The sequence below is a fragment of the Salvia hispanica genome, chromosome 3 (assembly GCF_029641045.1).
Source record: "Salvia hispanica isolate PSC_SH4W2 chromosome 3, Shi_PSC_v1, whole genome shotgun sequence".
Classification (NCBI taxonomy): domain Eukaryota; kingdom Viridiplantae; phylum Streptophyta; class Magnoliopsida; order Lamiales; family Lamiaceae; genus Salvia; species Salvia hispanica.
Window position 1 is genome coordinate 4,435,716 of NC_142694.1, and position 17,053 is coordinate 4,452,768.

Below are 17,053 nucleotides of genomic sequence, written 5' to 3' on the forward strand. Positions count from 1 at the left end.
TGAAGGTCAAATTCTATTTAGAAAATTCATCAAAAATATATAGTAAAGATATTTATAAAAAAATATGAGTATATGATAAGTTTATTAAAAATACATACCCTTAAAGATATTGAGGGTATTTTCGTCCAGAAAAACTTGGAATAGTAAAAAAATACTTCAATTGATATTAACACATAGTTGACAGATCTCAAATGATATTTTCAAAGTTCACGGACCTAATATGATACTTTGGCAAAGTTCGTGGACAAAAAAGATGTTCACTCTAAATTATAATATCTTAAATAATCTTTTTTTTTTCAATTACTACATCATAATTAATCTTTTAGACACTTTCATTTACGTCACTTAATTTAGGTGGAACACTTGAAATCTTATGTTAAGAAACCTTTAAAAATGGTCAACAATTATGTGCAAAGAAAAATACAGTATTTTTTAGATTCACTTATTTTAATTAAGTAGGAATAATGATGATTTTTAAAGCATACTATTTAAAAACATAAATTACCGTTTAATAGAAAGTCATCCGTTTTGTAGTGGAGGAAGACGCGGGAATGTGGCAGTTGCGATGGAGTGAACTAATTCAAAATATTGCTCAATAAAAGAAAATAAATAAAGATAAATTCTAAAAAATTTAGTTGATATCGAGTTCTAATGCTAACAGAATTTTCCCTCGTAAATTTTATAATCCTAGCTAGATTTATTGTCTTCGTAATTCTGATTTAAGGGTTTTTCTTCAAAATCTTGTTGGGAAGATGACTTTCTCCTTCTCCATCACCGCGAAATCCCATCCCAATCGACTCAAAACGCCATCCGACGCCGCCGCCGTTCCTCCACCAATCAACTACGTCACCGAATTCTGCTCCGACGAATCTCCGCCGCCGGAGGAATCCAATATCAAACCGATTGCCCCAATCCCAGACGCGTGTCGCCCCAATAAAAGGCTCAAGAACCTCCCCAATCTCCCACCGATTATCGAGGATGAGGATGGGGCTGATCAATCCGAGTTGGATCCCCGCTCTAAACCCGAATCCACGGGTTACGGCCTCAATTTCAGGAAACCCTCAGCCGCTGCGACGAGCGTTGCTCCAATTGGTAATTATGAAACGATTTCGGATATGGAGTGGAGGATATTGAGAGAGGATTTGGTGAACCTCCCTGATGGTCCAGGGTTGGATGATTTCGAAGATGTTCCGGTGGAGGGATTTGGTGCAGCATTGCTCAGTGGGTACGGTTGGAAAGAGGGTAGAGGGGTTGGCTGCAATTCGAAAGGGGATGTGCGAATTTATGAGATCACAATGAAGAGAAATAGATGAAAGAAGAGACTGAGACTGAAAGAGAAGGATATGAAAGAAGTTGTGATAGTAAAAGGGAGAGGGATGGGTATGAAATGTAAAATCTTGGGAGTGAGAAATGGTGGAGATGTATTAGTTGTAAGGGTGTCAAAGAGCAATGAAAAGGTGAGAGTTCGAAGAAGGGACGTTGCAGAGGTTGGTTCAGTACGGGAGGTGAAGTGTATGAGAAAATTGAAGGAGTTAAGGGCTAAAGAGAGTGATATGGGTAGAGATAAAAGTGTTGGGAATCTTGAGAGAGTAGATTGGTTGAGGAGTCATATAAGGGTAAGGATTGTTAGTCAGGAATTGAAGGATGGGGCAATGTTCTTCAAGAAAGGGGTTGTGATGCATGTTGTGTGTCCCGGGGTTTGTGACGTATGTGTTGATGAGAGTGGGGAGTTAGTGCAAGGGGTGGATCAGGATTTACTAGAGGCCGTTCTTCCAAAGCGCGGATGCCATGTCCTTGTTTTGTGCGGTAGGCACGAGGGTGTGTATGGTACTCTGTTGGGACGGGATTCAGAAAAGGAGACTGGTCTGGTTTGGGATGGTGATACTCAAGAGCTGCTGACTGTGAAGCTTGTGCAGGTTGCGGAGTACACGGGAGATCCAAGCGACATTGGTTATTAAGCACAGACTTCTTTATTGTTAGCCTCGCTTGTGTAAGGTATAACTAAAGCCTTCCCATGTCACTCTTTAACTGTATGCAGAACTTTAAATCTTTACTCTTTTGCTGTTGTTTTCGTAGATGCAATAATGTATATCCTTACTATGGGGAATCTCTTTTCATATTTAAATGTTATCTTGCTTAAGTTAAGTTGGTGTAATTTAGCTCATATAACTACTACATTCTTGGGATAAAACCGCATATCATTGTTAGCTCATTTGGAATCTATTTGTGAAAATGCTTAGGTGAAAACGTGAAGTTCAATAAGGACAAATGGGTTGACATTCCCTTAAAGGATGGAGGGGACGGGTTCCATCACTCATGCCATCGCCAAATGGACTTGAGGTGCCATATAAGAAGTGAGTATACTTGCTTTCAGGCCTTCCCATCCTATTCGATGTGGTTTTATTCTATGAAGGCCTCCACCTCTAGTGATCATGCTCTGCTATTTCTTATCTACCATATGGAGTCCTCGTCAGGTTCCTGAGTTTACGGCTTCTTTCCACTACAACATCCTATCCTCCTGAACCTTATATAACCACCCCTGATTCACCAAACAAGCACTTTGTTCATCCATACCTTTTTCTCCTTGCATGTAAAGGTTCTGATGACAGAAAACCCACCAGTTGATTATTATCATTCTGAATGTACATCTCATAATTGCTATGCAAAACGTCGATTGCTTAAAATAACTCAGTGCTTAATTCCGTCTTCACGTACTACATAAAGAAACAGAAGTACATGATTCTTTAATAGAGTCCCTGTCTTGCTAATAACCTTAGGTTTGAAGATAATGGGGCCTATTATTTGGGAAATTAGGTGCTAACTTGGTTTATCTAGATCTTTGTTACACTAGATGTTTTACTTCTTACACTTGAATTTACTGAACCAAAAATAATGAGCTTGCATGTGTTGTGAAAAAGGTGGGAGGACTGTGTTAGAAGAACTGATTTGGGATGTTTGTTCCAGACTTCCAGTTGAAAGGGGAAATCTGTTATGACTACTCTGGGATCCTGGGACACTGGATACTTCATTGTAGATGTAGCTTCGACATTGACAATCACAATATCAAGATCAAGCTGTGTTGAGTCAATTTTGTACCAAGTAATAGTAGCAAACAAGGGAGGATCATTATGTAATGAGGAATGTGAATCCAACAAATTTCCTTTCGTTTCTGGTAGTACATCACAATTTCTCTTTCTACAAGAACTGATTAATGTCCGTCCTATCACAAACAAAACATGGATAGTATGATACTAATAAAAATTAAATGGATATGAGATGTAATCTGGGAAGCAAATATGAAAGGCATTTTTAGTGGGTAAAGTCCTCATTTTGATCACGTCCCAATATCAAAAAATGGGCTTTGGACTTGAATTACAATTAATTGGATTATTTAAAAAATTATGTAAAAAGTCCTACATTAATTGATAAATAACTAAAAAACAATATTTTTTGGAAACAGATAAATAAATGGATTGCATCATAAATATTTATGTAAAAAATTAATATCCTAGCAATCCTAGTATTCACTTTTTACATAGTAAAGGTGACAATAGATTTTAAAGATAGTTATATAAACTACTTTAATTTGGTGGAATAAATTCTCGAAGTACCAAAATCAACTACAAGTAATAAAATATACATATATATAAATCATATGGACTGAAATACAAAAAATGTAATAAATTCAAAATCAAATATTGTTACCAAATGGAAAGATTACAACAATGGTTCGATTGAAATAATATTTACAAAATAGGAATTTAATAGTAGGAATATTGCTGCCCATGTTCTTTTACATGAAAAGCTAAAGATGAAGTGGAAAGTGGGGTGTTGCCAGAATGTGGAAGGAAGGCGTAAAGGCAACTTTTTAGTAGCTAAATTTATGGCTTCATTTGTTCGAGAATAGGCTGGCAAAGTGGGGTAGTCGAATTCCAACACTCGCTTTCACCGACACACTTCAACTTTTCTTGCTATCAATTCCATTTCCACCCGACTATTTTCTCTCTTCTCTATTATTTCCCCCTTTTTCTTAGTATTTCCTTTACCTATCCTATACCAGACTCTTTGTCACTGTGCGTGCGTGTGCGTGTGTGTGAGAGAGAAAGAGAGAGGGGTAATTCTATTTGGATAGTCTAGGTGATAATAGGTAGTGAATAATTGGGGGAAGGTGGTTGATGTTGTGATTGCAAAATATGGAAGCAATAAAGAAGCAAGCAAGTAAATTGAGGGAGCAAGTGGCCAGACAGCAACAGGTTAATTATTTTGTTTTTGTTTTTGGATTGAAAATGTTGATCTTGTATAAAATTGGCAGAAATAGAATTTGAATTTGATTTGAGGGGTTATTGTTCTGCAAAGACAGTCTGTTTTAGGGGAAATTAAGTAAAGGTTTGCTCAGCTCTTCTTTTTGCATATTTGTACCTTATTTTGGACTCAAGATGATGGATTAGGTTCTAATGATTTTATTGTGGTCCTCTCAGCATTGGGATATCTTGTTTTATATGCCAATTTGTACCAAATTTTTTTTCTTTCCCTAATTGATGGTGATCTGGTGATCCGAAATGAGCAAAGATTAAGTTGTGAGTTAAAATTTGTCTTTTTCGTTATATCTTGATGGAGGAATGAGTATATTGGTTGAAGACATAGTTTCCTTATTTTGCTAGTACAGCAAATCTTTTGCCTCATATTGGATGATTGAGGATGCTCCGATAATTTGAATCAAGGACCCTACCTTTTTTCGTATTCGATACACACCTTGGATTGAAATGCCCAAAATGTGCTCTTGTATGCCTCTAAATCTTGTAGTTATGGATTCAATAAGTGATGCTTCTGGTGCAGTAAGAAGCCTACCAAATTATTGGTTAGATATCTATCAGTAACTGCAACCGTTCTGATGTTAATGTACATGCATTGTAGGTAGAAACTATTGTAGTTTTCGAGCATTGATGTGTTCCCATGATAACTTTGTTTTGTGATAAAGATGTATCTGTTCTTCACCACAGGCAATTTTACGACAGTTGGGGCAATTAGGTCATGGAGGGCCTATGATTGATGAAGTTGACGTCGAACTTCATGAGCAACTGCAGGATTTGTACAAAGCTACGAGGGCTGCCAAGGTAGACTCATAAACCAATGTCTTTTTACCTTGGCCCCATCTAGTGGTTTCCGATTCTAATGAATTCTCTTATACTACTTCAGCAGTCACATTTAAGGAGATTTTTGTTGCACAGCATTTCCAGAGGGATATTGTACGCGGATTAGAAGGACTAATTTCAACAGGCAAAAAGGAAACTGAGATAGGTATGTTGTCCTATGTTCTTGCTTGAGTTTCACTGGTAATGACATGGACATGTAAATTAAGCTCTACTGTGTAGTTAAAAAGTTGGCTGAAGATTGTTGCAAGTATGGCATTGAAAATCAAGATCAAGATTCGTCTTGTCCACTTGCAAAGGTTGCCTCGGATTTTGGTACCTCACATGCTTCAATAGAAGATCATAGAGAAAGAATGCTCGGAATACTAGGTTATCAGGTAAAGTATGCGGCTGTTGAGAATTGAGTAACAATGGTTACTTTTTCCAACCATAACTTAATTTTTCCTGTAGGTTTCCGAGCCACTTCGTGCGCAGATTAATGGTGCTCCTCTGGAGGATGCCCGCCATTTGACCCACCGTTATGACAGAATGCGTCAAGAGTTTGAAATTCAGGTTTGTATTATCTCATGTTCCTTGTAAACCTAATTTCAGAGTCGATTTAGTTGTTCAACGCATGAGTTTTAAACTCCCATACAGGCTGCTGAAGTAATAAGGCGGCAGTCAAAGTCGAGAGATACTTCTTCTGAAGCTGCTTTAAAGCTTAAAACGGCTGAAAAAAGGTTGACAGACCTTAAGTCTTCTATGTTGACACTTGGGAGAGAAGCCGCTTCTGCTATGTCGTCAGTGGAGGATCAGCAACAGGAAACAACTTTCCAGAAGCTTCTTACCATGGTGCGAATGCTTAAAGTCGCATTGCACATATTCATTCATAACTTAAGTTGCTTTGAAATATATACTACTGTGGGATCCTTATAATCTTTTCATACAGGTTAATGCTGAAAGAAGTTATCATCAAAATGTTATTGCTATTTTGGAAAAGCTACACACACAGGTTTGTCATATCCATACTGTCTTTAGCATTTAATCACGGGGATAATGTTTTACACAAATTGGTCTTCGGTTATGCTTTTAGCTTGTGTTTCATTCTGTCATCGACATGTTTTGCTTGATCTTTGGTTATGTCATTAATGCTTATTCTTTAGATGATTCTGGATGAGGAATCCACAGAACCTTCATTACAGTCAGAATTTCCCCCAAGAGATAATGGTCCATTTCCTAGTGACGGGGTTGCTTCAAATAGATCGGATGGTCAGGATGACGAGAGTAAGAGTGATCTGTACTTTATCGGAAAGGTAGCTTCTCTTTTACTGCATCAGATTATTATAGTTAAAAATTTGTGGATAAAGCTATTTCTACTTATTTTCGAATGTTCACATGCCTTGTCCCCTTATTTGTTGTCAGGTTATACACTCATTTGATGCTCAATCAGAGGGTGAACTGAGTCTTGAACTTGATGATTTCGTCGTAGTTCGACAGGTAACAATATTGTTCTCTTCAAGTCACACGGCCTTACTAACTGCTTCGGCTTTCAAGAATCACCAATTGATTAATGCTAAACAGTTATCACATGTAGTAGCTGTGGTAACCATGAAATTAGGATTCACTAATCCCAGTCAGGGTCTATTCATCATATTAACCGCAATTAGGATATAATTAGGATATGCACTGTTCTTTCTCCGTCATCTTGATTCGTTACCATCTGTCACAGGTTTCATCGAATGGATGGTCGGAAGGAGAATGCAACGGCAAAGCTGGTTGGTTTCCGTCCGCCTATGTAGAAAAGATCGATGTAGTCCCAAGGAGCAAATTATCAGGAGAGGATGCTTGATGGTGCACAATATATATCTCTGGTTTACAATATAATAGGGTGACAGAATATTACATTAAAGTTTTCTGGTTTTACAGAAAATAGAATTTGTTTGATGGTAAGAACAAGATCGGATTTTAGTGTTTCTTTTTCTGGCTTCAATGGTTGATTTCTTTTTTACAAGTGAATGCTATCAAGAAATAATCCCTCGAATCAGTTGGCCTACGATTTTGTTGGGATCTTTTTTGTATTAATCTTATCAATGTAGAGTATAGTTTTTATAAAAAATAAAAATTATTTGAACATAAGGAATTCTACTATTAATAAGTATTGTTACTAAGAATTGAAGCTATACAATGGAATCTTTTGTTTGTCGACTCTTAAATTTTCCTTAATTGATTCATTTGGTCACTTTGTACAAATGATTTAAAGGATTATAGCAATATATACACAAAATAAAACAGAATTAAATCCAATGAAGTTCGAAATATGAACATGAAAACAAAAGGTTTGAACAATCTGTAGTGTGTGGGATGGAAATATTATACAAATGAATTCCCAAGTGTGTGAGAGAGAGAAGAGCAATGAAATTGCTCTGAGCACAATGGAAAAATGGCATTTAAACTGCAAAACAAATACCTCAAACAGCAGGAGCTAACTGAGGAGGGGGTTGGCAAGGCAAAAAATTCCGGTGGCATATACTGCTCGCTCTGAGTCTAGGCGGGCAAACGATGAGTGCATCCAATCACACTTTTCGGTAGAAAGAATTGGAAATAACCTAAGAGAAGAATCTGGGTCTGTCTGTGCTTGTTGTTGCTTCAGTTTCTATCACTTGATGCAACAGATGAAAACGGAGGAATACCTCTTTCTTAATGCAGTGAACAGCACCCTCCTCAGTCAGAGTCGTAGAAGTCGCTGGGGCACGGGGTTGTCACCTCTGATTCTAGCACTTGGACAACCCTGTGAATTGTAGGACGATCCTCAGGAAGAGAAGAAACGCACTGGATTGCTATCGACAGAATGACATCAAGGCTTTCTATCTGCACTCCTTCGCAGTGAGGATCCACTATTTCTCGTTGTCTCTGTTCCGAAACTAGGAAGTTTAACTGCGCCATCGACATAAATGCATGAGTGAAACATGTTTTATATTACAAAATGTATGTGTTAGTTAATGCTAAAAAGCTCTTAACGCGGTTGGGAGAAGGAAAAAACATACCCATCCAACAATGTTGAGGCCCTTCTCGATGAAGGATGCGTCAGTTGGCCGCTTCCCACTCACAATTTCAAGCATCAGAACACCAAAACTATAAACATCAGTTTTCTCTGTAGCTCTTCCACTCTGCATATATTCTGCTCATATAATCGGGAAATTAAGCATTAGATCAGTATGTAAGCCTCATAAGGAAACAGATAGCAAATAAAGCATCCACATAAAGATGAAGGAAAGATGCAGGCGAACTATACATTCCTGACGTCAATTTTATGTATCCACAATACCATGATTTTCTAAGGCCTCAGTAAGTTGGCATATTTTGTTTGTCATCGGTGAGGAAATGACAAGGAACAAACAATATATTTTGCACTTCAGATTTAATATTTCACGTGACCTCCACCCGAACCCACCAACAACCGTCCACACCTAATGATTGTAACATAATTTTGACTCTTTCCATTGAGCCGGGATCTTTCCTATCATTCACTATTAGGATAGCCTTGTGCCTTAACTCGGAAAGGTAAATAGAAGGCAATAATGAAAACTAGCAATATACAATCCCTACCGGGAGCTAGGTACCCAAATGTGCCGGCAACAATTGTTGTGATGTGGGATTCCTCATCCTCCAATAATTTAGCTAGTCCAAAGTCGGACACTCGAGCATCAAAATTTCCATCAAGTAAAATGTTGCTTGACTTGATATCACGGTGAATAATTCTTGGGGAACAATCATGATGCAGATAAGCTAGGCCCTTAGCAGCTCCCATGATAATATTTAAACGAACCTCCCAGTCCAGTTGGTCAGCTCTCTCTGCAATAAAGATAAATGTAGGATAATCATATGGTAAAACACGAGTTCGTACTAGCAGGATTGAAAAAGATGTGTACAGGAGGACCCACATATGTTAGTTTTAAACAGTCCAAGTAATTGATGCAATCTATGAAACACATGCATGTTCACTTGTAGCACCATAAAAGGAATCCAATACTAAGAAAGGTAAAGATAAATTTTCAAATAGCAAAGAAATGTAGGAGTTCAAACCATGAAGAGCTTCATCCAGGCTGCCTCCAGATAGGAAATCATATATCAACAATTTAGAAGTCGGGGAATTGCAATATCCTCGGAGGTTGACCAAGTATTTGTGTTTTATACTGCCAAGAATTTCAAGCTCCCTTTCGAAAAAACGATCGAAGCCCTCATTAACCTTTATGATCCTTTTCAAAGCAAATATGTTTCCGTCATCCATTGCAAGCTTGTAGACTGTCCCAAAGCCTCCCGCCCCAATCACATGCTCTTCATTTAGGTTCTCCAATTTTTTAATAATATCCTTTGAAGAGTATGGCAAGTCTCCGTGAAACATTACAATGGAGGCCCCTGAAATGATAAGGAGAAGTGGGTTTAGTTGGCTTTAAAATAGATACTCCATGTAAAAATATAATCTTATGCATAAGTATCAGATCTGCACCTCCACTGACATCAACTGCGAGGCCTTTGCCATCATTTTTACCAAGCCTCTTATACAGGTAACAACCCCAGAAGCACATAAGTGCGACTAGAAGCAAAGCACCCACTGTGGCTAGTGCACTTATAAGAAGCCTGCCAGAATTCTTCTTTGCCTGGAATAGAGCTAAAAACAGCACAAAGAAACCAAGGACACACACTATTAAAGTGGACCTTTATATGGCAAGTGACCAGATTTAATTCCCGATTCCCCCTCCCCAACTCAAAAAACAACTATGGTTGGCAAGTAGAGGAGGGAAAAGGAAAAATAAAATGGATGATGTGGACATAAATAGTCAGGAAAGTGTAGGCATGAATGCTGTCACTACATATCAACTTAAAAGGAGAAGCTAGCAATAAATCAGTTGCTCTTGGAAAATTTATGCACTAGTATGAAGATGAAGATGAAGATAGATGTTTGACTCGATAACAAATGTAAGCTTACAATATGTCTACCATGCAGAACATTTTACCTGACCCAGGAGGCTGAGAGGATCCTGAGGAACCACTACCACTGTTCTTACATGCCTGGATTTGCTTGCCACACAACTCACGGTTACCAAGAAAGCTGCCAAGAGGAACATCAGATCATACACACGAAGTACCAACAAATAACAAAGATTTAAGATATATGATGTTGGTGTGTGTAGGTAGGTGAATAAGCGCACACACAAACATGTGGGGTGGGATGGGCGGCATCTGCAAGAACTACAGCTAGGATAAAAACAGAAAACTGGAAGGTTGCTAAACCCTGTAATTTCCCTAGCCACTTCGTGCTTGATTGCCATAGCAATTATTGCAAAAAGAGTTTATACTCCTAACAATAACCTTCAAATTTACACTCTGGACTAAAATACATGCCATCTATTAGTAGATTTCCATATACTTTGTGGATTGGTAGGTTAAATTTATATTACCAATGTGAAACAATTGATGATTTTTTCCGGATGACAGATGGGAAGTTAAGATGAACAAATATCAGGAAAATAATCAGGTTGGACTCTCTCCTTCCATTGGACTTAGTAGAGTTATATAAGAGGCTTCAAAAGAAACATTTCTTCATTCTCCACTCCCCCAACCCCCTTACAAACTATGTATAGGTTTGCTGTAACCTTTACAGCTGAATAACTCAAATAGGGAAATAAATTTGTGGCATGAAAAGCAGAAGCTGCAGAAAAGGAAATATTCTAAATAAATCACAGTGGGAATTGCAATAAAAGATTATAAGCATGAAGATAACGTAGCGCACATGAATTTATCACTTACGAATCATTTCGAAAGTTTGCAAGAACACCATCATCTGGTACTGGTCCCACCAGAAAATTTGTTGATACATTGCTTCAAACATCATAAAGATATTGTTAGAGAAAAGATGATAATGCAAGACTACTTTATCTGTGCAAGGTAACATGTCACTCACAAACTTGAGAGCTTGCTTAACTTCCCAAGTGAGTCAGGAATGCTTCCACTGAGAGAGTTGCTTGAAAGGTCTCTGAAAGATATAATTAATTTAACAAAATAAACATGAAAACAATATAAGGGATGAAATTTTAGCTCAGAAGAGAAATTTAGAACCCTCTTTACATGATATATTTAGTGGTTGTACTCTTACAATTTGCCAGATATAGTTTATAAACTAATAACACTCCTAATCATACTTTTGATAACATAACATCAAGCACCATGGTTTGAATGCTTTAAACATAGAGAATCTAATGCACAGATCTACAACAAAGAAATGAAGCTCACTGAGCAGAGGTTGTGTTGATATAATATCACATTAATGCTCAGATTTCATTATCAGCTAAATGATTGAATGGGAAGATTAATGATAATAACACTTTTAGAATACTTGAAAAACTATGATTAGCCACCGACGGAGAATAATTTGTCATAAACACTTTTCATCATTTGCGATAGGATATTAGGATTATAGGAAAGAATGAGAAGACCAATGATGACACTCGGTATACTTGACAGAATATAATTAGCCACTCATTGAAAAGCTTTTGTTTTCACAGAAAAGCAAAACAATTTTTTTTAATCCAATTAAGAATCAGTTATAATGAAACTCCAACAATAGAGATATGAATATAAATTGCAACTGTGCACGACGTTGAAAATCAATAAATGCTCAGTGTGTTTCCTTACAGATTTTGGAGCTGAGAAAGGGTCCCCAGTTCACCAGGAATGGATCCACTTAGGTAGTTACCCTGTAAAAATCTGTATAACATGGAAATAAAGACTCTATACTTGAACAACACAACAAAAAATATAGATGAATAATTGAAAAAATAAACAGATCAACTCATAACCACCAAATTTAAAGAAATGTAGAGATGAGAGCAAAAAAAATGACAATGACAAGTTCATGTTGATACAATTTAAAATTATAGTTAAGTTGGCAGCAATTCATGAATAATGGAAAATAAGATCTCCATACAAGCCCTCTCACTGTACTTACACTGACTGCAACTGTGTACAGTTTCCCAGCTCTGGAGGAATTACCCCGTATAAATTGTTGTCATGAAGAGCTCTATAGAAAAGTAGTTTAAGAAGTATCAACGAGGGGTTCAGAAAAATGTGAAGTATAAGAATCAAAAGATACATACAGAAACTGAAGGCTTTCTAGCTTCCCTAAATCTGGTGATATGGGTCCACTCAATCTGTGGTTAGGGAGGCTCCTGCACCATGAAAAACTGCAATCACTTTTTGGGTTTTGCAATAAAAATATTTGGAACTGCCTTTTCTGTCATATCACATATCCATATGTACTCACATATCTGGGAAACCCAAGGATACATAAGAAACATGACAACTTTAAGGGTGAAAAGCAAAAGAGAGCTGATACTGCAATAGATAAGGAGCTATGAAGAAATTACAAGAATGTATTTGTTTAAAAAAATTATTTTCAGATGCTTAACTAGAGTGCGTACACCACAAAGCAAAAATTCAATAAAAATGAAGGCCAATTCACATCAAATAGAGAAAAGAAAAAATTTAATGTAGCATGCTGACATCCAAGATGTCACTAAGACATTAAGACATTCTGAACACCAAGGAACTCACAATGCTGTCACCCTTTTCGATTTGGGGTCACAATTTACTCCTTTCCATCTACATGGATTGTCGTCCTCTGGTCTCCACTGCTGCAGAACACCATCTGAACTTACTATTGTTGTCCTAAAGTTGATAAGAGCCTGACCTGAAAATCACAAGAAAAGTATTAGGTTTGCTAAAAAAAAGATAACAGTAGAAAAACAGGGCATCCACCAGAACTTGGCAGATAAGAATTGTATGGTGTAGGGATCACTGTTCTCGTGACTTCTATGGCATCTTGATATAAAAAAAAGTTCCCAAAAAAGATTTGGTGAGGCCATTTAGTATGACATAAAAACTTAGTCCACTTTATAAGTCAGCCCATTCAGATATTCGTTGTTCTATATTGTTAATGTAGCTCTCATGTCAGTCAAAGCTGAGTATCCTTTACCAAAAATCAGAACAATATGGTTGTTTTTAAAGGTCACCATATTTATTCTGTCAAATATGCAGACCAAATAGCAAAGGATGCTAGACAAAAGAAATTAACAGCATACCATCTGGACTAAGAGCTCCAATTATTTCTGCTAGGCTGTACAGCAATATAATTAGAATGCACTTCTGAAAATTCAGAGTGAAAAATTCCATTGCAGTTCCCGTCAAGCATAATAAGGTTAGAACGAATCATGAGATGTGTGAAGTTGCAAAATTATTCCTCACGGCGGCATAGACAATCATGCCACCGAGCAGTCACTGTATGAAATAAAAGTTATGTCCTGTCAAAATAAAGAGACCATATTTCAGATAAATAATGAGTCAAAAGATGAAATCTTGAAGAAATCAACTTAAAATCAATCTCTTTCACTGTAAGTGTTCAAAGAGGTTTCAGTGGCGGTGTATCAAGTGATTGCACCCATGTAAGAAAATATGCCCAATGCAAAACATAGAACAATGACCAGGGAAAATCATTAATAGAACCTAAAGTTGTTTCAGTAAAGTAAGAAACTTATTAAATATATGTTCCTTTACAGTATCAACCCACCTAAGATTAAAATTCCTTCTAATCTGATCAGCATGAGAATGACAAACTTCAAAGCCCCCTATTAGTATAGCTAACTATCATATTATAGATTGATATGTAACATATTCTGAAACGGTTACTCAATTGCAAAAGATTAGATTAGACATCCCTTCTCATTAACTTCTTCATTCTGCCTTATGTGGATTATTAATTCTGGAAAAGAGTAACAATATCGATAACATTTCGTCATTTGGCACTTCATCAGCAGTATAAAATCATAACTACAATATCTTCCTACTTCAAATCGATACCCTTTGCTTCTTCATGAATTCGCAAAACATTAACCATACCAACAAAATAAAGAGAAACACGACATGCCATTCTGTTAAGGACATCTTAGAGTTCACAAGATCAAATCTTTCAACTTCAAAAACCTCAATCTAGGAAAACCCAAACATATTCTCCGATCAAAACCCCATATTTCACCATCACTCCCCACACCCCTAATTCAGATAAAGGCTGCGAACTGAACCATCACATTCAGAAGCGGATTGCACAAGCATCCCTAAGATTCCGAGAACTGGCCACAGCTAATCGCAATTATCGCGAAGCAAACAAATATGTGGCCCAAATAATTTTACAAATTCGGGCTGTTTTCCAGCATAAAAACACATCTCCGTGGTCGAATTACAGAATGCAACTACAATTTCTAAGGAAACAATTCATAAACAAACAAATATACCCAGAGGTGGCAGCAGCACTAGCAGATTTGATCTGTGCAAATTGAGCTGAAGCAGGAGAGAGAAAGAGCGAGAGACATGAAAATTGAGAGTTGAGCTGTAAAGTAATGTAATAGCAACAAAAATTGAAGGCCGCCTCGTCCTCTCTCTCACTCTAGAATTGCGTGAGTGTGTGTGTGTGTGTGTGTGTGTACAAGTATGCATACGAGTGCGTAGCAGCAGTGGAGAGGTGTGAAAGATTTGAGTGAGAAAGGTTTAGAGAGAGAGAGATGAACCAATCAGAGCGTGGGGCGACACGAGCGAACGCGGTAGACCACACGTGCGACCGACGTGAGACTGAGGATTTGCGTGACTCCATTTATTGTTTTGATTACTTATTTTATGTTAATAAATTAAGGAGTAATTTGATTTAGGTCATATTCTTTCCCATTTAATAATTATATGATATGATTTGATGCAAGATAATTATTTAGATGATGAAATATACTATTATCGATCCAAATCAGTCATGACTCGTGAGTCATGAGTGTAATTTGTATCACTAATTAGCTAGAATAATTACCAATCCATAAATAATATTTATAGGATATAAATATTACTACTTAATTAGCTGGATAATTATGGTGGCTAGTCAGCTCAATTATTTGAAAAAATGTGAGTGTGAAATGATATATTCAAAAAATTGGAATTACATCAATAAAATGAGTTTGGATTATGTCTAAGCAATGAGATAAACATCACTACTACACATTTACACTATTAAGATAGTGGTATAAAAAATTAGAACACACAACATTTTCAATTTTTGGCACAACTAAGCATTTAGTGTGAAATGAAATAGACAAAATCAATAGGAGTAGTATATAATGATAAAATAAAATGTCTAGTGTTACAACTATTCAAGTTAAATTATTTAACTTGAAAGAGATGGATAAACGTAGGCCTGCTTATTCGGTTGGTTCCGGTTCCAACCGGATTGGTTGACCGGTTAATCGGTTTTAAAATTTTCATATATCTTAGAACAGGAATCAGACGGTTAAGAATCTGTCGATTCCGATTCCGAACTGGAACCGATGTGTAATTTTAATTCGAATTTATTTATAATTTTAAATGGTTCAATACTTAAAAAATAATAATCTTACGTCTAGAAATATAACAAATAATACCTAAAAATTCAAATAAATACACAAAAAATACAAACCAACAATACAATAATATTCATATATGGATAAGAGTGATGCCAAGTGTAGTAGGTCAGACTAGTTTGTGTTAGCAATTTTTAATAATAAAATAGGAATTCTAAACTTTAGCAATTTTTTAAAAAAATAAGTTTTAAAATTGAATTCCATTTTCTCTTTTTTGGCTAGACAAATATTCAATTGAATTTATAATACTAATTGATCTTGTTGTGACTTTTTGGTTTATAACGGAACAGTTAATAAATTATTCACAAACAGGTTAAAATCATTTGTTAAATGAATTATTACATAAATTTGTTATAAAGTTAAATTTCTATCATATGAAATGATATTGTATTTGTATAAGTTCATTTGGAATTAAAACAAACTTATGATGTCCTACTCGTTGTATTTAGTTCATAAAAAACAGATTTGGAAAATAATTGTAGATTCAAAGTATTACGGTTTAAATACTTTAGAAATAGAGCTTGCAAATCTAACACCGTTAAAACCTATAAATCACTCAATGTCAAACTATTTTACTTTAATTCAAAATTAATTCAATTAAATTAGATTATTAGCATATTAAATTATAAAAAAAAATAAAATATAATCCGGTTCCCGGTTAGGAACCGACCGGTTCTGAACCGGAATCGGTTTTATTTAAAAAAGTTGGAACCGGTATCGGAAAATCCGGTTGCAGTTTCTCAATTAACCGGCCGGTTCCGGTTCCAATTCCGATTAACCGAGAACCGGAGAACCGTTTAAGCGCCCATAGATAAACGACCCGTTTATAATCGAACTGACCATAAAGTTAATCAACTATACCACTGTTTATGTGTTACTAGTTACCACTATTGCGTTGTTCACCATTTTGTGATTTAAATGTTTTGCAGTAACACATAAAAATATTTTAGAGGAGAATGATGATATTGTCAATTCCACAGCATATTCCATAGAAATGAGTTTTTATCAATATTAGGGTGTCCACTACAGTTGGCTGTGGGCCAAGCCACGAAATCGCGGCCGGACCACCAACGCCCATGTTTTACACTATAGTGGACAAGCCCATGCCCAACGCCCATGTTTAACAGCGCCGCGGCCAGGCCATGCGAGTGGCGCTCTCATGGGCAACCCCCCCCCCCCCCAATGAAACTCACTATAGAGAGCTGCGGCTGGGCCACGGGAGAGCCACGAGCTGCGACTCTCCTACAGTGAATGTTCTTATTCCACAATCTGACAATCTCATCTGATCTCATCTCATCCCTATCCATATCCACGAGCCAAAATCCAAGCTCTTATTTAGAATACCAATACATCTCCAATAAACCCCACAATCTTGAGGCAAATGGATATTTCTTGGATTGAATGAAATTAACATTTTTGGATCTATTCGATTATAGG

General features: G+C 36.6%; 2 protein-coding genes and 1 pseudogene across 4 annotated transcripts; 2 read left to right on the top strand and 1 right to left on the bottom strand.

Moving 5' to 3' along the window:
- Positions 1-712: 712 nt before the first annotated feature.
- LOC125216844 (protein MOS2 pseudogene) lies at positions 713-2,879 on the top strand (annotated as a pseudogene). Its single transcript, XR_016136843.1, has 2 exons — positions 713-1,995; positions 2,241-2,879. The product of XR_016136843.1 is annotated as a protein MOS2 pseudogene (transcript).
- A 938-nt stretch (positions 2,880-3,817) lies between these two features.
- On the top strand, positions 3,818-7,135 carry LOC125211610 (SH3 domain-containing protein 1-like). 2 transcript variants are annotated; one of them, XM_048111481.2, is made up of 10 exons: positions 3,818-4,253; positions 5,001-5,114; positions 5,229-5,298; positions 5,373-5,527; positions 5,601-5,702; positions 5,787-5,981; positions 6,079-6,141; positions 6,293-6,442; positions 6,552-6,626; positions 6,859-7,135. In XM_048111481.2, exons 1-10 carry the CDS (start codon positions 4,194-4,196, stop codon positions 6,976-6,978), a joined length of 1,104 nt encoding a protein of 367 aa, XP_047967438.2. In that variant the 5' UTR covers positions 3,818-4,193; the 3' UTR covers positions 6,979-7,135. The 2 variants fall into 2 exon arrangements, with proteins under 2 accessions (XP_047967438.2, XP_088923475.1); XM_089067349.1 differs by lacking the exon at positions 3,818-4,253 and adding an exon at positions 4,306-4,386.
- Positions 7,136-7,415: 280 nt separating this feature from the next.
- On the bottom strand, positions 7,416-14,686 carry LOC125214287 (LRR receptor-like serine/threonine-protein kinase FEI 1). The gene is made up of 14 exons (XM_048115230.2): positions 14,474-14,686; positions 13,268-13,486; positions 12,741-12,876; positions 12,284-12,355; positions 12,136-12,207; positions 11,823-11,894; positions 11,092-11,163; positions 10,938-11,009; positions 10,145-10,239; positions 9,637-9,798; positions 9,213-9,545; positions 8,736-8,981; positions 8,174-8,307; positions 7,416-8,063 (listed from the first exon to the last, which is right to left on the bottom strand). The coding sequence occupies exons 2-14, from the start codon at positions 13,356-13,358 to the stop codon at positions 7,851-7,853; spliced, it is 1,770 nt and encodes a 589-aa protein (XP_047971187.2). The 5' UTR covers positions 13,359-13,486; positions 14,474-14,686; the 3' UTR covers positions 7,416-7,850.
- Between the last annotated feature and the right edge of the window lie 2,367 nt (positions 14,687-17,053).